The 24,785-nt window shown below is 47.4% G+C and overlaps 5 protein-coding genes across 5 annotated transcripts; 1 reads left to right on the top strand and 4 right to left on the bottom strand.

The window, feature by feature from the left end:
- Positions 1 to 48: 48 nt before the first annotated feature.
- Positions 49 to 924, bottom strand: N7458_004765 (uncharacterized protein; the record flags this gene model as incomplete). The annotated part of the gene is made up of 1 exon (XM_056908147.1): positions 49 to 924. The coding sequence occupies one exon, from the start codon at positions 922 to 924 to the stop codon at positions 49 to 51; it is 876 nt and encodes a 291-aa protein (XP_056766765.1).
- Positions 925 to 15,832: 14,908 nt separating this feature from the next.
- On the bottom strand, positions 15,833 to 16,852 carry N7458_004764 (uncharacterized protein; the record flags this gene model as incomplete). Its single annotated transcript, XM_056908146.1, has 2 exons — positions 15,833 to 16,683; positions 16,738 to 16,852. The coding sequence occupies 2 exons, from the start codon at positions 16,850 to 16,852 to the stop codon at positions 15,833 to 15,835; spliced, it is 966 nt and encodes a 321-aa protein (XP_056766764.1).
- Positions 16,853 to 18,004: 1,152 nt separating this feature from the next.
- On the bottom strand, positions 18,005 to 18,397 carry N7458_004763 (serine/threonine protein kinase; the record flags this gene model as incomplete). The annotated part of the gene is made up of 2 exons (XM_056908145.1): positions 18,005 to 18,060; positions 18,130 to 18,397. 2 exons carry the CDS (start codon positions 18,395 to 18,397, stop codon positions 18,005 to 18,007), a joined length of 324 nt encoding a protein of 107 aa, XP_056766763.1.
- A 94-nt stretch (positions 18,398 to 18,491) lies between these two features.
- Positions 18,492 to 19,793, top strand: N7458_004762 (uncharacterized protein; the record flags this gene model as incomplete). The annotated part of the gene is made up of 5 exons (XM_056908144.1): positions 18,492 to 18,893; positions 18,978 to 19,068; positions 19,125 to 19,477; positions 19,531 to 19,660; positions 19,732 to 19,793. 5 exons carry the CDS (start codon positions 18,492 to 18,494, stop codon positions 19,791 to 19,793), a joined length of 1,038 nt encoding a protein of 345 aa, XP_056766762.1.
- An 830-nt stretch (positions 19,794 to 20,623) lies between these two features.
- Positions 20,624 to 21,515, bottom strand: N7458_004761 (uncharacterized protein; the record flags this gene model as incomplete). The annotated part of the gene is made up of 2 exons (XM_056908143.1): positions 20,624 to 21,035; positions 21,136 to 21,515. The coding sequence occupies 2 exons, from the start codon at positions 21,513 to 21,515 to the stop codon at positions 20,624 to 20,626; spliced, it is 792 nt and encodes a 263-aa protein (XP_056766761.1).
- Between the last annotated feature and the right edge of the window lie 3,270 nt (positions 21,516 to 24,785).

Below are 24,785 nucleotides of genomic sequence, written 5' to 3'. Positions count from 1 at the left end.
GAAATCACAAAACATAAGAAAGTAGAGTCATGACTCGTTCCACGAACATCACGTTGACATGCGCGACTGAGTCTGGTTCATCTCCTTCTCCTCGCGCATCCACGGATACCACACATCAGCCCATTCCCTCACACCAAACCGTGGAGCCCCAGACTCGGCCCCCATCGAAGCCCCCTCACGAAGGAACTCGCCATCGCGCATACGCCGTTGCTCCCGTAGCGTCGGGCACTTCTTCTCCTTGATGAACCGGTAGAACTTGCACTGGATACCCTGGAACCCGCGCCGCTGCCGACTGGGGAATTGACGGTTGAAACTCTCGCGAACTTCCTTCCACTCCTGACACAGGTCGACGCGGTGGTACCAAATAAAGTACATCTCTTCTTCTTCGTACTTGGGTCGTGGCGGCCGCCGCCGGTCGCCGTTGTTGCTGGAGCTGGAAGAGACGGAGTCGTACCTCTCACGTGGGTGGTACGGGTCCGGCGATGAGTGGGTTGACCTGTTCGTGGGTCGGTAGGACAGGAACATGTGGTGATGGTGGTGCTGGCCATGTCCGCTGGCTGAATGCTGACTCGGGTGATGTTGACTCTGGTGATAATGCTGCGAGCTACCACTACCACTACCGCTGCCGCTGCTGACGTGCGTCGTTGCGGTGGATGCTGCGCCCGGGCTGGTGTCGTGGTAGCCCTGATATCGTCCGTGCCAGTACTGATTTGGGGATGGTGGGTAGCCCGGTGAATGTGCGTAGCCGTTGCCGTGCGACGAGGATGACATCGTCGCGTGCTGGCTGTATGGCGACCCCGTCGTGCTGCTGTGTTCGTCTGGCCCGCCATCAGCAGAAGGGTTCAGCAACGAGTCAATCTTCATGCGGCCTTGCCGTGCCGAGGGTAGTTGGTGGCGTGTGTATGTTTCCGTGCGGGTCTCCATGGTGGTAGTGGTTGTGATGGTGAATGTTGCGTGGTGATATGTGCTTTTTCCTTATGGGGAGCGTCCTGCTTTCTCGTTCCCTTCCCTTTTGCTTGGATGAGCACAGGATCAAAATATGACTGAGAGAGTAAAGGGATGATCTTTTCGAGGTCGACAATGTGATGTGATTAATACTCTGGTCCTTGTCCTTATTTTTGTTCTTCTTGACAGCTATGACTCTTCGCGAGTGTTCTGGAACGGAACAATTGCCGTACTATCGTTGATCTTGTTCTTCCGAGATATGCAGTTGAGCGAACCAAGGAAAAGAGATCGAACGATATGCATATAGGGATGCTGGTACGTATTATCGCCGTCTGAAATGAATTATAGAGTATGCTGATGAGCGGGTCGACTGTTGTATATTAGGGTGAGATTGAAGAATGTCGATAAAGATTCCAGGATGAAGACTGGAAACTGCCGATGTGACAGGTTGACAGGTGGAGGGAAAGGGAAGTATAAAGATCTAACCTCTAGGGTCGGAAGTAAGAAAGCAAGAAAGGGAAGCAAGGTTTGTCGATCGAAAGAATTCTACTTGTGGTCGATCACCTGGAGACACGGGCTTTAATGAGGAAAAAGAGAATAGCCATCCGAATAAATGTGAATAAATTCGAGCAATAAATCAGAAAATCGAAAATAGTCCCAAGCTAACAGCGCTGTTGGGTGCACTCTACCAATTGTCCGGGTCAGGCTGGCCTGTCTTTTGGCCCCCTGTTATATTCGTTGTACCGCGGATACACACCATCCTGCTCGGGGCTAACAGGGGCGAGGGAGGGTAACTATGGATATTGGTAATGGGTACAGTATGTGTGGGGGGGGGGATCCCCCTCAACGAGAGAGGGGGGGGGGGGGGGGGCAAGCATTAACCAGATTCACCAGCAGCAAGTAGTAGCCAGCGAGTGGATGTGCCTTGAAGGGCAATTCGAGCGTTTGGATCCACCCCCAGAGAGGTAAAAGAAGGGTAAGAGACCGGTGAACCCGACTAGGAGTTCCGTGTCCAGTGGTTCTGGTACTATGATTATATGATTATGATTAGGATTATTATTGTTATTTTTTTTTGTTTTGTAGAATTGAACTTGTGCACTGTAGACTATGTAAACCTGGGCTCTTGTCTAAGTCGTGGTTGAAACTATATCGCCACTGTTGAAATTGATATCTTGAAATTCCGTGAAGAAGGGGAGGTCATGGAATTGGTGGCGACCCGTCCAGGGCGTTCCACTCGGTCTTTGCCGTGCCAAAGGAACAAAAAAGTATACTCTCCATTCAGAGAGCGAGTCTTTTCTCTGGATCGGGTATAATTTCTAGGTGGTCCCTCGTCGGTGATATTCGGTTGCCGACGAGATATTATTTTACGCAGACGATTTAGGTTCTGATTATTTGACGTTCTTTACCCTTTCGATGGGTTCATTTTTTGGGGGCTAGTAAGGCTCTCTCTTTGTCTAAAAGGAGCGCGGCAATTTCGACCGCAGCGCGTTGCTGGAACAGCTTCTTTCCATTGCCATGAATCATGATGAGGCCATCATTCGACAAGGTCGATCCCTCTTTGTTATTTGAGATTTATTTATTTTTATTTATTTTATTTTTCAAGGCATCTTTTTTCATACATGTTTCGGTCAAATACGAAGCTGGGCAATGATGAGCGCACGTAGGGGAATCCACACCGATGCAGGTCTACAAAAATTACAGGCGCGTTACCAGCCTTTAGCCTTTTACATTCATAGTGCGGGTTCTCAAATTCTCGAATTATCGATGACAAATGACAAATTGTGGGGACGCGCCTGTGGTGTACAGTACTCCGTACTGTACGAAGTATTGATGGATCAAGAATCGATGGGGATGGGGTTCTACGGCCGTACTGCGGTAATGCTGCTTACCGAGATGATGTACAGTATTATACGTCTTAGCTACGTGCATATTAGCTATCTGTCAGACTGCTCAACATGAGCTCAAAAAAAAGTAACTCTCTTTTGGTGCAAGGTCACCATAAGAGCAATGCATGTACATTAACGCAAAGTACGTGAGTACATACATTTGCCAAAAGAAAACGCAAAATACGAAATACAAAAAGCAACGAGCAACGCAGGAAAGGCGTTGTTGCGCAATCGATTTCCCCCTCCATCCGCTCATCGCCCCTGGCTGATAGGCCAGCCTCCTCAAACACTGGCGATGGAGTCGAGCAGCGATGTGGCAGGGATCATATTGGGCAGGGGGCCATGCGAGCCAATCCCAGCATGGGCCTTGGAAGATAATCATGCAGAGATTAGAGCCATGGACTCGCGTGCATTTTCTGTTTTAGATCGATGTTTCAATTCACCCACTTTCAACATGCTGCGAAAGTACTAAGTATTACTACCCCCCGCTCGGCGACTAGGGATATAGGGACTAGGGGGAGAACTAGGATAGTGGATAGACGCCGGTCTTCATGTGAGCCTCCGAGGAAGCACCTCATCATTAACCGTCGTAAATCCATGGTTGATGTGCGAGTGGACGTTGGGGGAAGACGCTCTGACCCCCGACGTTAGAAAGGAAAGGAAAAGGCCCCGCCGGGAATTCATCCGGATCTCGGGAGGGTCCTATTTGAATACCCTTTTACTCGGCTTTTTATTCAGTCATCATTCTTCAATCGAGTTGTGCACCATTTGGTAGAAGAAAGGAGAAATAAAAAAGCCATGCCGCCAAAAAAGTTAAAAAACCAACTCAAACGCGCCGCGTCTATTGGACTACAAACCGTCAGCTGTTGCGACGCCTGCCGTGGCCCTGGGACACGGGGAACGAATGGGAGACCAGAGCTAATGCGGGCTCAATTTGGCCTCAGATGCAGATGGTGGGGACTTTGCGTCTGCCAACGCATCTGCTTTTTTTGTATTATTATTATTTTCTTCACTGTTGAACATCTTCAACGTATGGTGGACGGAGAAAGGACATCCTTCTAGGGAATGATGTGACCAACTGACGACATGACAATCTTTGCCGGACGAATTGCCTCGAAAATCCGGTTCGCATGATTCATTCCATCCACCGTTCGTTGGCTATCTCCGTGTCCCATCAGACCAATTCAGGGAATCAACGATTCTCGGATGTCGCATCGAGGTATGGTGAGCGAGTCAGATAATCCATAGCTAGTCCATAGTCCACCCATTATAGTCGACAAATACTTGATAGTCACTGGGTTGCTCGTATCTTGTCCTGTCAGAACGGTGTAAGTGGATGCTCTTCACCTCCAAGCTTGAGCGAACCATGGTTTACTGTAAAATGCGCAGGATGGATTCTGGCACCCAAAATCCGCCGACGCGGGGGATGATGCACATTGGGGGAAACGAGGAAGAAGAAAAAAGGCCGTGTCCAGTGGGGGTACTCGACATGGCTGACGGTCTGAAGGTGTGCATCAATCTGTCTCCATCTAACTCATCGGCAACACCCGGGAGCACAGTCAAAAATTCCAAAACATGGTTTCCGCCACGGGCATCGTGCAGGACACAAATATCCCACTCAGCTGTCTGTTTCTGCTAGTGATCCAGACGAATTGCTTTTCAGTTACACCCCCTCATCTCCCATCTCCACACCACCCTTGAAGAAAATAAGAAAAAAAAATAATAATACCCCGAAGATCAGAGAAATGGACGGAGTCAAAAATCGGGGATTGAGTGCTCCACTCGACTCGGATCTCGCGTTGGATCGGCCAGGCATTGCGGAAATGCCCTGTTGATTTCATGCCGTAGAATGGAGATGCATATCCATGAATCGATTGCTTGACTACCACTAATTTACGATCGCATGTGTATACTTTACGGAGTACTCGGTACTTGATTAGCTGTCAGGTCTTCAACCTACAGTAGTTGCTGACCAACGGCGACAATAATAATATGAATGTCCCGCGTGATGTCGGGCATCATCCTTCTCCTTTCTTTTTTATTTCGCTTTTCTTTACGCAGTTTGATCAGCGGCTGGCAGATCGTCAGTCATCTGCAGTCTAATTGCGGGCAACGGTTGATGGTCTGACCTCTGGCTTGAGCTAAATACCATTTTAGTTTTGGATTATTATTTTTTTCGCATAAGAAATACTATATTACCCGATGACAGACTGCTTACACTTTAGATTATAGTACACTTTTCTGGCCCTACCCAGACGATTTTCTTCAGGTAAACGGCGTACCATCGGCCGATCGACTCGGCCGTTCGTGATAGACAAAAATGGATCCCACACACCCTCGTCTCATTTCAATTCTTTACCATACATGCAATGACGGGCAGCGAACTCCAGTAAGACAGTAACATACGGTACAATAATACAATGCTTCAGGCTGGAAGGTCCAAGCTCGTAGCTTCCAAGCTCCTTGCTGACGCTCGATAATCGCCGCGCCTCGTGTTCTAGAAAAGAATGGAAAAACCGCAAAAATGAGTTCATCGGACACAATACATACAAAGATACATCGTAAGCGAGGTGATGGAGCAAGAAAGGACTGTACGTACGCAAGCTTCCCAACCCTAAGCCAAGTCTCTAGCAACCAAGGCTGCCCTGATCGAAAGGGATAATGATTGATTGATTGATTGATTGATTGATTTTTTCTTTTCTTTTTTGTCTTTGCTATCATTCCTTTTCTTCATCTTCTTGTCGAGGTACTTCATACTCTTCGTATTATTGCTGCGAGTCCACCGGAGATCGTTCCTCCGTTAGCGCTGTCTGTTGGTCATGTCTTTTCTTTGTTCCTTTCCTCCTTGTCCACCCCCGTCTTCATGCACACAGTAGTTGTAGCAGCCTCGATGGGCAGGGGAGACCTCCCGGCTCCGTGCAGATCAGATCAACATGGCCCCCGGGGCTAAAAACCACAGACTGGCGGCCCCCGCTCGGTTCTTTGTTCGGGGAAGAGAAGTGGTTCCACCTTTCATCTATTCGACTATTCGTCACTCCAATCACAAGGCAACGAGACACGGCGTTAGTCGCGTAGCCGCAGTACAGTCTCATCACGTGAGCAAGCGCCCTGCGGCCTCGCCGATGCGAAGCGGACGTCTCCTTCCTAAAAGCGGTCGTCATGATCGACTAAGCACTTCTTTCCATGGGTACGATGTGGGAAGCCCTGCACAACGCCCGAGCTCCCCGCCGCTAAACTTCTAAACCCATCGCACCCGACTCCATTCAGGCGCTGGTCAGTGGAAGGGACCCCGAAGCGGGTTAGCCTGCCCGTGTCAAGGATCAAATAGTCTGCCTATCGTCACATTCTGGCGGTCGGTTACGAGTCATGTCGTGCATGTTGCATTGCGATCCTGCCACTCTCAACGGCCAACCATCAAGCAAGGGCCTCCCGCCCCCCGAGTGACCAGGGTGGAACGTGGCAGCTGAGGCCAGAAATTGCTTGCCTCTCCACCAATCAGCGAATCTTCTACTCGTGCTTTTCTGTGATGGGCTGAACATCCTGGCCATGATGGAAAGATGGAGGTGACAGGACAGATGAAGGAAAGCAGGCTCGAGCAGGGCAAAAAGAAAAATGCTCAACGCTATCGATACATGCCGATTACGATGTCGATCCTTTTTCTAACCCCCCTTGATTCCAGTCCTGCGACCTCGTTCGTCGTTCTTTTTTGGTCGATGTTTGATGAACCACTTCCTCCTTGGCCAGTCTGGCTTCGATCCAGAGTAGGGGTTAATTTGGAATCTTGAAATCGGCATAACGCCACGACGAGTCAGTACCTAGCACGGACTACTGATAATTTCGATTCAATACACCAAAACCCCGGTCGCCTGTGCCACCCCGCTAGTCTAGCGATAGCCGCCCGTCTGCAAGTTGGTACCAACAAGATTTCCAACAGCGCGAGCATTTCAAAAGCACGCAATTTAATCTTGCCTGGCTTATGCTGCCTGGCGTTGGCGTGGCGGTCTCGACCAGCATGGATCCTAGCAATCGCAAGCTTAACTACGCAGCAGTGCTACTCTGTAAGGCCCCCCATTTAGGGAAAAAATGGCTTCATACCAGATTGGAAACGGGAGGATCCTGCGCACACTGACTCGTTCCTGTCCGCGACTCGTCCTTCGATGTCTTCATATCCACATTATATTGTGTTGGTTCAGACCCCCTGCAGCTACACTAGCCTCACCTTTAATGTGCTGTGCTGTGCTCAGTTGCATGATGGGAAGGCAGAGGGGGTGGCATGGACAATAACCTGGTAGAGCCACTAAAGTAGGGTTAAACGCTGTAGAAGTCGATATACAGAAGAATGGAGTGCAGGTCTTGTGTACTACAAATTTTTCAAATAACCAGTTATGATAAATGTCTTGCAATGTGACGTAGGGGTTTCATCTCCCTTCTCATACTCACCCCGCACAAAGAGAGGAGCATCCAGGATCCAACAGTCAAGCATGACGATCGAGGCAAAATCGCGCAGTAGTGCAGCGCGGCAAGACCGCGGTTTCAGATACTGCCAGAGCTAGCGCAATCATGAAATCATCAAGGTCAAGGATGTAACCAGCGGGGCACAGGCCAGAGGATCATGGACGACCACTCCATCCCTGTATAGGTTCCAGTTCCCAAATCTAAACAAGTACAGCAACTCCCCGAACTGCTCCATTTGATGAGTAGTAACTTACATGTGGCATGCCAAATACTTTAGCCAGTGTTCGCCTCGGTGTCTGGCAAGAGGCTAAGGTTGGTTATCAGCATCTCCATTCGTGGAGATCCAGAAGGTCCAGACACTTTGTACTTTCTCCTTCCCGTGTGATATGGTTCTTGCAGCTCGGATCCGAACCCTGGCTCAGCAATATATATTGCGCAATTACTTCGTACACTGCGGTACAAAGTACAACGTAGGCTTTGGCCTGAGCCCATCGAGGCTAAGCCCAGAACCCCCTCCAAGCCTCAATTTTCACAGGCCATGGGCGTCCGTGGGAGAAACATCATGGCTGGTTAGTTAGTTATTCTCCTATGGTGGCTTGAACCAATGCAGTCTACCACATCCTTCGCCCCTTATCCCTGCCCTTCCGGCTACACTAAGTGCACTTCAAGATTAGCAGTCGATCTAGACATGACTTGCCTGCTACATAGTTAATTGTAGATTGCAAGCTAATTACTAATTACATATACGAACTCCGTACCACAAAATTGAATACAACACGATTTTTTGCCACGCACGGGCTGAACCTGGGCTCTTCTCGGGCCCGAACGGTGACAATAGTTTTCAGCCGCATAGTAATATGTGAGATTGTGCAGAAATCAAAACCCTCCCGTATCCTTCAGTACGTGGTCACTGGGACCCGCTTGGTGGATCTTGGTTTCGCACTTTTCCCCCGTTCAGTCTTAGTGAGCCCATAGTTTACCGCGAGGAACGATACCGTATGGATATTACCATACTGCACGGACGCGACTACGAGGGAAACGCAAATCGGCCATATGGCCGAGTCCTGCACGGCCCGATTCAGAAATTAGTATCGTGCTTGTCAGACGTCAATGGTCTTTCTAGAAATGGTGCGGAAGAAAGCTAGGGGCAATAGCGGGAAAATAGAATCATGGAGAGTAAGATAAGCACCGTAAAGAGAAGGATTTGAATTAGAGACTAGTTACAGCAAAGGAAAGAGAATGCGCTGCTTGGGTCGCCTGGAGGTTCTCCAGGTGGACCTGCTGGGTTGATAAGCTCCGCTGGCGGCTGACGCCCAGAACTGCAACTTCCTGAAGAAGAGTGTCGCGGGGTTTGACTAACAAAGGATTCTCTCCATGCAAATAATGAGACAATAATAGCAGACACCCATCTTTTCTCGGTTAGCTCTACTACATTCAGTACTTGATACCTGCTACTGCTGATCGTTCACCTGCGAATTGAGCGTTTCCTTTTTTTGGTCTTGGACCGTAATTTAGTACTGGAAAGTAAGACATCTAGCTCGGTAGATAGAAGGATGAGGAGGATGAGAAGAATGAACACAAGGCTGGAACCAAAATGTCCTGTGGATTATGATACACCACGAAAAGACTCTCAACTCACGAATCGGAAAATTAAGAGGCAGCTCTGGATAAATGGTCGAGCCATGTTAAGAAAATGATAAGTTAAGCGACGAATCAAAAGTGCCCGGTGACCAACATTACGATTTTCTGAAAGTTCGCGAGGCTGGGAGAACCGAGAGTGAACCTATCGAAATTAATTCGTGTGGCTCTCGGGGTCCTGTGGCTAGAGAACGATTGCTGGCTGGATGGTTGACCATGCTCGGCAGTTCGACTTAACGGAGGTATGGAGCCATGTATCTACCGTTAGCTGGGTCTATTGGTCCCCTGTCTTACGGAGCACTCCGTACTCCGTACTGATATCAGACAAAACCGGCGATACGTAGCCGGTAATTTTGCGCGGACGGAAAAACGATTCTATTTTCTTCTACCTACGAAGGGTACTGAAGAAAGTAAGACTGAGCCTGTCCACACCTATGGAGTAATACTCCGGCCGTAGCATAAAAAGGTGAAAGAGCTTGTTGACCTCTTTATCCGAATCAAAAGAGTGGGGGATCCCACCATGATATCCGGTACAGAGCTTGCCCTGCAGTCGATTATCCCATTTCTAATGCCAATCATTGGACGCCCTCGTGCCCGACAGATTTTCTTCACGCTTGTGGGGGGCTTACAACTCGTATCGCTCCGCTTTTGATGGATATTTTCCTTAGAGTTTCTGCACATACATAACAAGCAGACTGTCCCCCAAAGTTAAGGTGTCAACAGAAGTTGATCACTCGCCGAAGTACGTAACTTTGAAACGCCTATCTCGAAAAGAAACTCAAAGTTCGCGAGAAACTTCGACAAAGAGATTAAATACCGGCGTTTATTCGGCAAATCATGCCTGGCATAAATAAAGCTAATTCGTCCTTCCCATGGCTCTGATGGGGAGGAGAACTCTAGTGAACCCCAGTGAACCCCGATAGAGAACGCCAGTCGAACTCTGTAAAGTCCCAAGACGGCGCTTCTTCTTGTTGTTGCGGCCTTATTTTCGCTCAATTTCACTTTCTCTTGGCATTGAAGGGCCGCAGTATCAGGTACTGTCCATACTGTATTCGGTATGTACTTCGTACAAAGCCGCTCTGATCCACTCGTATGTATACTCATCCAACCAAGATACGCAGCTCCAGGGGGGAAAAACAGCCCCTTTCCACTCCGCCGCCTCCCCGCGTAAGCTCAGCTCAAGCCACCATCTGCTATGTACTGTACATATGTACAGTAATAAAGTGACCGAGACCAGCGCCTAAGAAACACGTGGTTTTCGTCAGCGGACGGCCTGATTGCAGGAGCTTGGATCACCTTCAGTCTAATGACATTCAACAAGCCCACGATGATCGTCATTTCTTCATGGACAGGCAGCCCATTGCAGCTCTCTGTTGGCGCCTGATCAACATTATTCGCTAGTAAACTGTACGGGGTTATGATTGCTAGCCGTGAAGGTGGCACAGTCGTAATTTGAATATTTTCTTTTGATTTCACGCCTTACTCATTTTGTTTCTGTGGCTATGTCCACTAGGTATTCTTGGGAGTGAGAGGGATGCTGCTTACCTGGACGCCCTGTCTGTGTCCGGATTTTATGTCTCTTCCGTTACCCAAAGTTATCTTCGTTTATTCCTTCGTGCAATAATAATCAATCAATCAATGTCGCTTCCTTCCGCTTCAGGTGAACCCTGATCTGCTCAGAAACAATAACAATCGAAAACAACGCTACAACATTGACCGCCCCACCAATATTCAGAGATGTTCGCTGCTCTGCGCCGTGGTAGGAGCGACTGATACAAACATTTATTAATAGCTTCGTGATAGCTATGGAGGCGGCCTCCCTCCTTTTTTCAGTTCGTATTGAGTTATCGTGAAGGATCTTGGATAATTAATACGTGAAAGAATTATGGCCGATAAAACTAGTCAAAATAGTAAGACTAAGATGCAGAAGTTAACGTAATCCACGGCCGAGCTGGCCACACGGTCGAGCTGGCCACCCCAAAACACCATACTAAATGCGATTTTTCAGGTCACTGTATATCAACAACGAGAGGTTGATTTTACTCGACTTTCAAATGGATAATATTTTCAGCGTCAGAAATAGCACAGCTTAAGTAAGATATACAGTATATGATTATTTACCAGCATTACCAAAAAATACTCTCCGACCGAGCAATGCAGATATAAATCCCATCTTGTCACCCATTTATATACTTGTCGACCTTATAAAGATATTTAATATGATATATCAAACTCTAGGATATCCTAAGATCATACGCTAAGCATCCAGTGTCGACATATGAAGTTGTAAAAATTCACATTTAGTATGGTGTTTTGGGGTGGCCAGCTCGACCGTGTGGCCAGCTCGGCCGTGGATTACGTTAATAGAAATATTGACTTGGTACGGAGCAGATGCTATTAATAATTCTGAGAGATACCCATCGCCATATATGTCCGATAGAACGAAGGATTCGTCAGGTTCTAATCGGGGTTTGTAGATAATTAGCGCTGACTCTACGGAGTACAGACTGTATGTTCGGTGGCACAACGAGAACAGGGGAGTGGCGCACTGACAAAACATCATCCCCCGTGATACAGAATAATAAACTCAGGAAGTTAGTCTGACTTGCTTTTGGCAGTCTATAATGAATCATGTGGGAAGTAGGAGTCGGCGTGTGATCCCTCTAGACGGGAACTATTCAAGTAAATTGCTCCGCCAGAGATACGAGATAGTAAGTTTCATCATGCCTCATACCTATGAGTACAATATGCACTCTGGATGGTTTCGCACTCTGAATTGTTTCCGTTTCTACATGTGGTGGTTTCCCTCAGGCAACCAAGTGATCGCTGTCGCTGTATTTCCATGATTTGGGCATAATGTTCTTAACACCGATACCCGACCATAGCAGAGAGCACCGAGTTGTAGTTCAGAGATGCGAAAGAATATCGTTCTTTCTGATGTTCATCGCTGTTTTCGCCAATTCTGGATCAATTTGGACCAAGCGAAAAAGAAAAAATACCACTCAAAGCCATAGCCCGTGAGCGACCGAGGCCCTGTTTGAATGGCCATTTTTCGCCATCAAAGTACTAAGTCGTTTCTACAAGTGGATGCATCTGCTTTTTCCGTTGTCCTTCACAATGCTTTTCAGTAAAGTCTTTTGTGTCTTGGTCTGAGAGCCAACCAGGGGCGGCAGAAGCATTAACGAATTTGTCTAGGCTGAAAACTAGTGCTTCAACCATCACACCATGCGCCAGTTCCTCGGGACGTTAGCCTCGGGCTAAAGGTTGCATGCAACGAATAAGGTACCAGAATTATGCTTTTGTTTTTGTTGGGTTGCTTCTATTTGTTCGTTGGGTGTTTTGGCCGTGATGATCGTAAACGGTAGGGGTCTGAGGACAGCAGAATGCCACTGAGAGACACATTGTATGGTCACAATGATGTCGTATCTGCAGACCTGACAGGTGCCGAGCGTGAAGCTATACCTAGTATAGTACTTTTTCGTTCATTCTTCACAGGAATTAGTCAAGGAATAACATTTCCGCGGTGACATCTCCTGGTATGGCTAGAAGTGCGAGTCCGGAAGGAAACATCGAAGCCGTCAAGGCGGGCTCCACCAATAAAACAAAAACCAAGACACAAAAGTCTAAAATTTCCAAGAGAGGAAACCTCGGAAGGTATGAAGAACATAGAGTTGACGAAGAATTTGTAATTCCGTAGTGTCTCCCACCGCCCACTTGCAAGTCCGCAATAACATAATCGACTTTGCGATTTACTTTGATTTAGGTCTGACTCGGAGGTTCGTGGTCCGGCCCTTAACTCTAGCAGCCCTGACTTGGGCTGCTTCTGTACCGTAGTGCATCTGCAGATTTTCGTGTTCGCCCTTTGTCTTGGTGATCACAGAAGCCAGTCATGTGTTCAAGAAAAGTAGTGCAAGTTGTAGTAGTAGGTCGATGTTTGGTGTTTCAACGAGTTTTCCGGTCTTTTAATGATCGTCACAGATCTACAGAGTCTGACGGCATTTCCACATCATAGCTGCAACCGGGCTTTGATACGAGGACAAGGCTGAATGCGGGCTGCCTTGATGGTACGAGGTGTCGAGGTTTAGTCAACCAGTGTTTTCCCCGCAGGATAAACTCGGTATATCCGAGTAGACTCTGTATCGATTCCGGAGATTCCAAATACGCAAAGTATCGAGTAAGTCTTTAATAAGTTGACAAATTTAGTCATCATCCTAGGGTTTAGTAACGTAACTAGTTAACTAACTAACTAACTATGTTCCTATTCGGCATTTGACTAAGGGAACTCATCTGACGGACCCGAGGAGGCCGCATACAGTGCTCAGGAAGGGAGTCATAGATGAGTTCGAAGACTCCGAGGAGCTCGTTGTCTAGGCCATGAATGGACGAGAAATTCCTCGAGAGAAAAGGGATGGGCGCCCAGAAATTTCAGTCCATTCAATTTGATTTAGGCCCACAAGTGTGTCTTTTGATAAAGGAACCCGCAAAAGTACAGATCTGCTCACTCTTCACATCAAATTCAACTCGCTTAGCCATCTATGCTATATGAAGGGTGCCAGAGCACTGCACGATGCATAGGCACTTTGTAGTGAGAAAATACCCAGTGATACTGGTGAAGTGGGAGATCGTGGCCTTGGCCTGCCTCATGGGACCGATCAGATGCAGCTGCAGAGCGAATTCTTTCGGCTGACTGATTCGTATATTCTTCACAAACATGGCCCTGTTAAGTCACGGAAGAGAGGCTCCTTCCAAAAATGAGCACAAGAACTGGTTACATATCTAGTGATGTAAGAAGATCATGATATGCATATCACTCCCTCAGCTTCCTGGGTGGGGGAGAAAGAAGTAGATTTTTATGTCAAAAAAGTTGCAGGTAGAGATTTTCTTGATACATTTAGCCCTTATATCTAGCCTCGGTGAATATGCTTGTTGGTTGCGAGTATCCCAGACTAAGTTTTCACCACAACTTGAAGAAAGGACGCCTTGCTTCCCAAATGAAATCTAGCACAGGTCGCCGATGAACAGGTAGTTAGGTTCCCGAACTATACAATCAACTCCCGCTCTGGGAAATGCAGGTATCCGCGACAAGGTCATTTCTTCTGTACGGCAAATTTTGCATGTAAGAATACCCGACTAAGCCATTAACCCCGCATCGAATCAGCGCTCATAACCCCACGTGGCGTTGTAATGTCTTATCCCCGATCTCTCCGAACGTCGAGTCTTGGGTGCTGTCACAGCATCAAAGAGCAAGACATTAAAATGCGAGCTTCTGATTGGAAGAGGGGAATATCCAAGAGGACAAATGAAGCACTCCACAGTGCGCGAAAGGCGGAGAATTAAGTTGGGATCGATCTGGTGATCAAATCGGTAAGGGCATAATACCCGTTCAAACAGTTCACTGGACAGCCTCTTAGTCGCTTTTGGAATCGGCGTTTTGAAACAGAGAGTCAGAGAGTTGAAATTAATTGTACTTCGAGATCTGTGCCACAACATTGGATATGATGAAGGATGGCTGGAAAGGGTCAGAAAACAGATTCCATGAAGAATTGTAGTAACAAACATATCGAAGGCCAAATAAATGGTTGGCGCCCGAGAATAGGATGACAAAATGGTCATCAGGACCCATGCCGGACTAGCTATCCAGTTCCAGAAGTATATCTAAGTTTTCGAATATCCTGAGCAAGACCTATCATTAGTGACCAAGGCATTTTGAAACTGCCTGTTCAAGTATAAACCACTCTATTGGCTTTATAGTACTTGTTAAGTTTATCATTTACTGAATCGTGGGGAGCAGAGCAAGATATTTTAATCTCTGTCTCTCGCGGTACCGAATATTCTCGGGATCGCAGTGGCAGTTAGGTGAATTAAATTAATTCTAGCATGATGTAGCCCGTAGGGCTCTCTCAACACACAAGACACTGAAGTGATGAGTTTACATACCCCAAGCCGGAGCTCTTCCGAGGTCACGCCGTTAGATGCGTGACGATAGTGGATTGGAGGCGGAGCAGAGGAATGTCATAACAAACAAGATGATAAATCTCCGCTGCTATCTTACTCATCTAAGGGTAAATATCTATATGTTTGAAAATATCCTAGATAATGAATCGTATTGCCTATACCAGCAAATCCAACAGTCGCGACGTGCGTTGAATTTTAGAACAGGAAACGCCATATTCGTCTTCCCGTGAAGTAAATAGGAGCTAGCGGTGTCAGCGTTTAATAAATATGTAGTGTTTAGCGCTTCCCATGATTCTTCTGTATCTTTTATTACACGACTTGAGGGGCGAAGTGAAGAATGCGATGTCAGGAAAGGAATATCAGAGTGGATTTAACAAGTGATATTCTTTATGATACCACTCTAATTCGGTTTTAAACACTATCATCCCCTGCATGAGTAGCACGGGGGTAACACTCTGGTTATCTTGTGAAACTGCAGAGTCATAACAAAGATGATCTAGCTTGGCCCCTAATCGAACGTAACGAACAGAGCTCACTCCGGCCGAAGCTTTCAAGTGGAATGATGATGGAGACGAGACGAGTCTCTCCGTAGGAGGATTTTGCATTCCTAATGGAGGGCAGGTTTGCTGACGACTCCTAGTCCCTGAGGTTGCGGCCTGCGTATCCAATAAGGACAATCCCACAATAGCCTGCAAAGTAAGTTCATTATTATATGACTATTCATTTCACCAAACTCCGCAGCAGTTCGATGCATGGAAGCAAAAATAATGCTGCAGTTTCCATCTTGAACATATCTAGCCTTATCGGGACACAACCTGGAAGAAACGGGTCGAACCTAATCTTATCCATCGAGTTTCACTTTACTCAGCAGTCCTAAAATAACATACACAGTGAGTTGCCTGTATGATGATTTGGCAGAATATATAGATCAACACCTTAGTTCAGAGACCACTTCAGAAGCCCCATCGTTGTGCTTCAGCCTCAGACCACTCCCACAGCCGTCTTCCCATTTCCTCGCTCTGTGCATACTTGTTATGATGTTTCAAATTACCAATGGGGACATAATATCCTCCATTGACAAGGTCTTGCTTCTTCGCACCAGCAGCCGCCCAAAGCTGATTACATGCGCCCTGAGGAATCGAAGAACCAAAGATTCGCATTGTTTTTGAGCCCAACGCGATGGCAGATGAGCGCTGGCTGATGGGATCGTAAAGATCTGTCAAGATGATGCCAGGGTGAACAGATACCGAGGTTATGGATGGATAGCGGCGGCTAAGTTCTGCAGCGAAAAGAATGTTTGCGGCTTTCGAGGCACCGTAACGAGCATTGGTGTTGACATTTTTGAGTTTTTCTTGGTCTAGAAAAGTATCGAAAGATGGAGCAAGATTGTGCCCGACAGAAGAGAGTGACACAACACGGACGTCGGAATTGGGCTCCTCGGCCGTTTTGAGCAGGGTTGGCAGTAACAATTTGGTGAGCAGGAAGTGTCCGGTATGATTCGTTCCAAGTTGAATCTCATGACCCATTTCTGTTTCACCCGAGGGAAGAGACATGACGCCCGCATTTAGAATTAGAATATCGAGACGTTGGGATTGGGCATTGAATTGCTCGCCCGCATTGCGAATCGACTTGGTGGACACCAAGTCCAAAGGCAGCCAAACAATCTCAACATCGTTCGAGATATATGACTTGATTGACTTGATTGCCTCCGTGGCCTTGGATTCCGAACGAGCGGCAAGAAATATTTTGCTTGGATTATGTTTCGCCAGCTGAATAATGCTTTCCTTACCAAGGCCAGCGTTTCCTGGGAATTTGTCAGTTCTCGTGTCATTTCACAAAGTCCGGTCAATTAACATACCGCCCGTCACCAGCACAACTTTTCCGGCCAGGTCTGGAATGTCTCTGTCTGAGCTGAAGTTCACCCCACCAATATAGTTGAATGGATTGGCGAAGGCTGCAACAAATGATGCCATCTTGATGCTGGGCGGAAGGACACTGCGAAAAAGATTTTCCTGAAGAATTGACCGTACCCCCGAAGAAATGACAGTAGAGATCCTGATTAATAGCTTCCGTTCGGTGCAACAATCCCCCCGACCATATTTTTATGGTTCAAGGGAGGAGCAAGCCCACGGGTTGCATTAAAACTTTAAAAGTTAATCGCCGATCCCGATTACCCGTGAAGATTCACATGTCAAGGATGGATATAGCTGAGATGCCTCATTGATGCCTGGGCTCATGCATGCCTGATTTTTACGGGCATAATGTTTTGTTTCTTAACTCTCTTGCAGTCTCTCCTTCTTGGGAGCTGTATAGTGTATGGACAGCTAAAGAGAAAAAACACAAAAAAAAACATACAACAGCCAGGATTCGCATGTGGTCACCCACCATACTACTAACTGGCCGGCGTGTGGCTTAAGTACGGCTGAGCGGACGGGAAGCCCTGTTCTCCACACCCTATGGTCGTATGTACTCCAAGCTCACAAAAATAAGTTTAAGTAGTGATCCAAGTTCTAGGTTAACCATGAAATACCTCCACTCTGTGATAACCCTTAACGCCCTAAACCCCCTCAGAGTGGCCAAATAGCTAAATATCGAGGCTAACAGTGCAAAGCTATATTAGATATAAGATATAGAAGTTTTAAATAGAAAATAAAGCCTATATCAAAGCAAAGAAACCTTCCGAACGTCCAGATGACTGAATTATCCGACATTCAATCCCGGGCTGTCCCAAGTACGTGTCGTGTCTTTCTTTCCCTGTTTGCTGAATCTAGAATTTAAGAAACTCCATTATCATTTCTTCTGCTCACCGCAAAATAATCAGAATTTTCCATCAATCATCATACTACTGATAAGCATGATTAATACCTAGCTCAGCCATCGACTTCCAGGCATGTATTATACGAGAAATGAACAACGAGAAATTAAACGTGGTTAGAAGGCCTTTTTATATACTGTTTCGAACCACCTTAAACTCTCGAACCCTAACATGCTTATTCTCAACCGGCACTAGCCAAAATAGGATCCAAATATCCAACCTCCCTTCATAGTAGTCTCGTCCCTCTCAACTCGGCAGAGTAGTTGGTGACACATGCCTGTGCTCCATGCTGAATCCAAGCTCCATGGGCTTACCCGAAGTAAGTAGGCGAAGAAGTCCGCGCTTCTCCAAGTTTCGGCAGAATTCCTGTTTTGAAGATAATTGCTCACCAGATGGGTCCTGTTCCACATTATAATACTTGTTACTATTAGTTACCTTGCCGTTGCTCCGCCGTTGCTCCGCCTTTGGGCCCCGGGTAGTGCCACAACTGAGGCAGTATTCTCTCTATACTCGTGTGCCATCCGGGGGCGGAGGCTGATTCGGGGTTCAGTGCTTCGCTGAGTGGCGTCCTAAGCAGCGTCACTGCGTGTGTGGCCGATTCCGCAAGCGTGCGATATTGGTTGTGCCAGCACTTGTCGATGATATCGTCAATAAGCGGATCGCCATCGAGCTTCGGAAATTTCATGTCCTGGAGTAAGTCCATGACGGATATGTCCCTGTCCCAGTCGGTGTATTCCCGCCGGAACTTCGAGCATGACGGGGCGAAATCCTGTCTGACCACCAGTCTGGGCACTACAATGAAGAGCCATCTGGAGCGTGGTTCTTACGTCGGCTGGAAGGACAAGGAGACGAAGACCTTCGTGCAGGAGCTAGCGCAGGCCGGAGAACGCCAATGCTTCATAGGGGACGCGGCGACTAAGCGAGACAGTATCGAGCGGCGCCAGCTCGTGAACCCGAACTTCGACCCAGACCTGTTGGTCCCCGGGATTAACCTGAGTGATAGAGGATGGAACAAGATGGTAGCCCGGATCATGTGCAATGGGTGCGGATACTGCACCACCGAGGGGGCTATCGAGGAGCCCTGTTGTGGATGCGCCTGTATCCCGTGTCGGTATGGCACCCAGCGCAGTGTCCGGGACGATGACTATTATATCTTCCCGGTTTCCGACCAGACCTCGCTGGCCCGGAGAGATCTGCTGGTCAATGAGAGCTGCGGACTCCAGGATTTCAATTCTCACTGATCGACCCAAAACGTCATCAAGTATATGCATAACTCGTCACAGACCTGCAACAACTGGGCCTGGGGCAAATTTGCGAACTCGGATACCGTGTGGGACAAAGCCAACATCATCAGATACAACCAGTTCTACGAGAGTAAGTTGCCTTCCTCCCTTGTCACAGCCGATGCTAACTAGAATCCTGTCCGTCAGCAGAACATCCGTTTGAAGACCAGACCCTCTCGAGGTTCTTCAACGTCCACATGACGAGCGTGGCCAACGTCACTCGGCCCTGTACCTGGATCGTCACTTGGATTCTCTCGCGGGCTCCCTGGGCCGGGGCAACTAACAACGTCGCCCAATTAATGGGCGATGAGCTCGGAAGTCGCGATCGACAAGGCCGCTTCGCCATCATCCTTACCGACTCCAATTGGATGAAGGGGGCCATAGTGAAAGGCTCTTCCGCAATTCAGACCTCTCGGTGGGATAATATGGATGCTGGCGACGAGCAGCTGGCGTATCTGAAAGAGCTTGGAATACTCTTCAGCTATTGGAACCATCCCGAGGTGTGGCAGTCGTTCTGTGACAGCTACAATGGGATGCGCGACACCTGCTTCAGTTTAACAACTGGTACACTGCCAACCGGGGGCCGAGCGATCTAGCCGGCGAGTGGAAGAAGTTCAACCAGCTCGAACTGAAGCGGGTTGTCGAGAAATGGAAGGCATCGGCGCAATATCTCAAGGAGAGTCGTAAGCCAGCGCCGGGCTTCGGGGGTGGTGGTGGACGCTCAAATGGCAGGGACTGTTCACCTATTTCCCAGGGAACCTCCTGTATCAGTTTGGCACGATCAAGCTGGATCATTCTTGCGCGAATTTCCAGTAGCCAGTGTCGAGTCCTGGAAGGGTCATCAAGTCAGCTCATCTAGATCTAGGGGAGACATAGAACCATCCGGGCGTCTCTCCCCACTCTATATAGCGTATACATACATTCACCCCATGGAGAGAAACGCAAAAAGTGTAATTATCCGAGGACCGCCTAATTCTAACTGTTGAAACCTCATCAGGGGGTTGAAGTCGTAAAGGACAAGGAGGATGATTGGGGAAAAGTGATGAGTTGGTGCAGTAGTTGGCAAGCCCAGACGAACGCTGATAACGTCACGCCGCTCAACGTATATAAAGGCGCATCCCACCCGCCGCTTCTTTTCTCTCTCTTGTTTATTTTCTTTTTACCATTCTTTTTTATTGACTAAGTCGCACCCTTGAAATATTATGCACTCGGGATCTTTTTTTGAGGTGCTAGGGAGGGTCTGGGTTGGGTATCCTAGGACACTCTATCCAGTATGCTTAAGAGGGCGACCCTCAAATAGATCCGAAAATATTCCATTAATGGCTCCTATGGATCAATACTGGGAGCTAGAGTCATTACAGGGTTCTCTATGCCAATGTTCGTAGTAAATAATCGACAGGTATTGATATCAACGCCGTGACGAATGTAGCGATCTGGGACGTGTGGGAACTTCATGGGACAAATAGGGAAGGAACGCGTATGGGGAAAAATCATGGCTGATATGCTAAAGTACAGATACCTGGTCGTTACGCAGTACCGAACGACACTAGGTCCGAAACTAGTACCACTAGGCCTAAACATCTGCATTCCTATCTCCAAAAACTCCCCTTCCATGTTTCATTGACTAGGAGAGTCCTCGAGCACTTTCACAACGTCGACTTTGTCAAGATTCCTGGCACAATCAAAATCAGTGCACCATTTGCGTCATTTATGCTTAGATCTATCCCTTCACTTATCAAAAAGCTGACGGCTTGAACATTTCCAAGCTCCGCCGCCTTGTGTAAGATAGTACCAAGTCCCATGAAGAAATAAAGCGCCCAAGAAGGATAATGATTCTGATACATTGTAGCATTGAGCGGAGCACCTTCTCTAAGAAGGAGCTTCAAAACTTGAATAATTTCCGATTTTCGTTCGAGCGCGTGGAATAGAAGCTTGCCTTGTCGTGTGTCGCCTCCGCTGCCTAGTAAGAGCTTAATATTTGAGATAGGGGCATCCTTGACAGCGTAAGAAAGTGGTGTCAAATCGATCCCACATCTCTGATTCGGATCGGCCCCCGATCTAGTAGCCAGATCATCATGTCGTGATCCTGGGTCACGAAACTAGGAAAGATTTATCTATAATGGATCATACTTTATAGGAGACAAGACATTGGACTCACCTGAGTAGGGGGGGTTGAGCTTGACTTATTGGCTTGTTGATATCCCAGCCTTTCTCGAAAAACAGTTCAAGAAAATTCTTCGCCTTCCACTTCGTTGCTTCTAAGGCGTAATCTGGGAGCAGGGGCAGTCCATGAGAAAGAAGCTCCAAGGTGAATTGTGTGTCATTGTTCCTGATCGCATCCATCATAATTGTATCCAAGTCATGTATGTCAAATTTGTCGTTTGAGATAAGCGAGTCTAGCATGTCTCGGAAGATTTCAACCTGTTTCTGAGCGTACACAGAACGCAAATTCTTGATGAGTTCAATGGGCGAGCGAATTGGAACACTTAGCAACTGTGCGAGGGTAAGCGGCTCATTTGGCAAAAATTGGACTTCCATGGCGGATAAAAAGATTAATAGGTGAAGTAGAATCGATACAGCCTACTGGTGGTTGTTGCAAAAGATCGAGACGGGTGGGTGAACGGGGTCCTTTTAAAACCGTATCTTTAGTCACGGGATCTTCCAGTCCTCTAGATTAACCACTAACCGTATAAATATCTAGATATACATAGGCATACCCAGACGTGGGACCCCAATATGGATTCAATTAGTGTTGGGAAGCGGGGGCGATAATTTGGGTACAGCAGATATTGACCATGTTCTACACTCAAGTAGCTCCTGGCAGTGGTCTACGAAGGAAAAGAGAAAAGAATTGGGAGCCAGAATTGCATTCCTAGCAGCCACTCATGATCAACCCAAGTAAAAGAAATATCCCGAACCAGAGACACACCCAGCGCCCCAGAAAGCAAAACCATTGGAACTCACACCCCATTCCCAACGAAGCAAATCGCCAACAGGCTTTTGTTAGTTTCGTGCTCTCTCAAAAAATGTAGCTGAAAGGAAGAGTTCACAAAATCGAAACCCCCTTTCTACATAACACCCCAATGTTCCCAAGTCCACGAAAGAGGCCGCGAGAACCAGGCCACAAGGTCACCCGAGCTTTGGACAGTCCGGCAAGCCGGTCTACAGTCTGCCCCCGAGAAGCAAGGCTGAAGTAGAAGTAGCATCTTGCAGGCGGACAGCGAAATGGTGATTGGAGAAGTAGGAAAGCTAGAAGTAGACCGGAAGAGACACTGGAAACCGCCGCGAAAAGAATGAACTGGACAGAAAACGACGAAAGGCAAAGAGTGATTGATCATGTCTTTGAGAGAGATGTTTTTCAAAAGTTGGTGGTCATATCGTAAGGATAGAAATGTAGGTTGGTGAAATTGTGCATTTTGTTGTCGGCCACGGCCATAAACCAGTGATCAGGTCAGGGCATCATGGTGGTACGCGAGGTAGGCGGTTCGGGGGGCGCTCATGTAAGGAGCTTACATGACAACGCAGCCACCACCGGGGCCGGCTGTAGAAGAGGAAGATGTAAGTATCATGTCAAGTGAATGAATATGTAGAATGGATATTTTGAAGATGCATACCCTTGACAACAACGGAGTTCTGGACGGGGGCCATTGCGATAGATTTGGAGCTTTGAAAAAGCGAAAAGATTGTTGTAGAGATGTTGGATTGGTAATGAAGCGGATGATGAGAAAAAAAAGATCTTCTGGCGGGTGTCGAGGGTGGTATTTATACCTGATAAATCGTGATAATGGAGCAGAGTATAGCAGGTTGATGATAGCCTTGGGGAGGACGTTGAACAATCCCCGAGGGGAAGGAACAATGAGGAGGATTGGGATTGATAGTATCCAGTGTAGCCTAATGCAGTTTTGGGTAAGCTTTGAGTCACAGAATGCGCAAATCTGGTATTGTCCCTTGACGTGTGGCGTTAGATCCATATTGTTCCTGACATTGTGAATCGACGTGGCTGCCTCAACCCGGGTTGGGATTTCTTTCAACCTTGAGAGCGTTGAGATAAGACGAGGCTCATGACTTGAGGCGGACGATATCTTGAAAGAACGCGTGGGGGGTTTGGAAGATGGGGCTGTTGATGTTTGCGAGGGGTCTTGATATTGTTCTGATATTGTTCCCTGCAGAACAATATCAAGAGAGTTTTCAGGCGACAGGGGAATTCTCCGCCTTCGTATATTTCCCAGGCAGTTCCTTTGTGAGGCACATTCTGTTGGATTTAACGATGGGGAAGTTATGTGAGGTGACTGTCAGACCAAGTGGACTGAGTGACCCCCGCTTTGGGTGCGCCACTAATCCTCGTCTCTTACAATTCCTCGTCTCTTTTCTAAGGATAGCCTACAACTAGCCAATTCAACCAACCACCATGCCTAGAAACGCCGATTTTGACGAATCTCGCCTACAAAATGCCTGTAAAGCAGTTATGGCCCAGAAAAAGCCGAATATCGCGAAGATTGCGCGTGAATTCGGCGTTTCTCGCACTTCCTTGAACAGTCGCGTCAAAATCGCACGATCGCCCTTTACACCTACTAAATCGCTAAAAGACGCCCTACAGCCATACCAGGAGAAGGCCCTAGTTGATTGGATAGTCAAAATGTATAGCTGGTATCTACCACCTACTGCAGGGGTTATACAGGCGTGGGCAAATCGCGCGATTGCGCGTGCGGGCGAACCAGAGAGGCAGGTTAGCAAGATGTGGGCGTATCTCTTTGAAGCACGCCTACCAAAGCACCTAAACCTAGCCCTAGTGAAGCAGAAGACTAAGGAATCGAGGCGAATCCAAGCTGAAGATACAGGGTTTCTTTAACACTAGTACGACTAGCTAAACACCTTCTCCATGACGTTCCTGCACGGCTAGTATACAACTTCGATGAATGCGGCTTCCAACCTGGTCAAGGGCGATCGAGAAAGGTGCTTGGTTCTAAATCATCTCGCCCTCCTGATCTAGCTGAAACTGAGCGAGGCGAAACTATTACCGCGGTCGAGTGTATTAGTACAGATGGCTGGCTTATGGATCCGCTCTTTATATTCAAAAGTAGCGGGAAAAACTTCATGGAGGCCTGGTTCGACGGTAGTGAAAACCTACTATACGAAACAACTACTGCACTCTCTCCAAACGGCTGGATTTCTGATGAATTAGCCCTTTACTAGCTAGATGAATTTATTATTCAGACGATTCATCGCATAAAACGTGGCGAAAAGCGCTATCTTGTATTCGATGGCTATAGTGCACACCTTACCCTCGAATTCCTTACGAAATGCGAAGATTATGATATTATCCTATTCTGTTTTCTACCTTATTCAACACATCTCTACCAACCACTTGATAGCAAGCCCTTTTTGAATTATAAGCAGTAGTTTCGGCTTATAAATAATAAGCTATCCTTCTAGGGTGGCCGACCGTACGGGAAATCGGAATTCTTACGGATTATCCAACCGCTTCGCAAGAGGGCCTTTACGCAACGAATTATTCGCGAATCTTTTAAAGATCGTGGTATTTAGCCGGTTAACGGTAGTAAGATTATTGAAAATCTTGCTAGTCAACTAGTAATTCCTGATCTTTACGCACCAGAACTCCGATCGGCTACACATACGCTATCTCCTTCACCACTACTAAATCTCTCTTCTTCTAGTGTGGAAAACAGCCCTCCAAACACTATTAAAGCACTCGAGAAGAATCAGGCGAAGATAATTAAACATCTCGATTCTCTCTCGCAGAAAGCGCAGCGAGATCTTACCAAAATTTTCACACACCAGCGGGAGAAG

This window comes from Penicillium daleae (genome assembly GCF_028827525.1).
Source record: "Penicillium daleae strain IBT 16125 chromosome Unknown utg000005l_segment0_segment0, whole genome shotgun sequence".
Taxonomy (NCBI): domain Eukaryota; kingdom Fungi; phylum Ascomycota; class Eurotiomycetes; order Eurotiales; family Aspergillaceae; genus Penicillium; species Penicillium daleae.
This window is presented reverse-complemented; position numbering and strand designations above follow the sequence as displayed.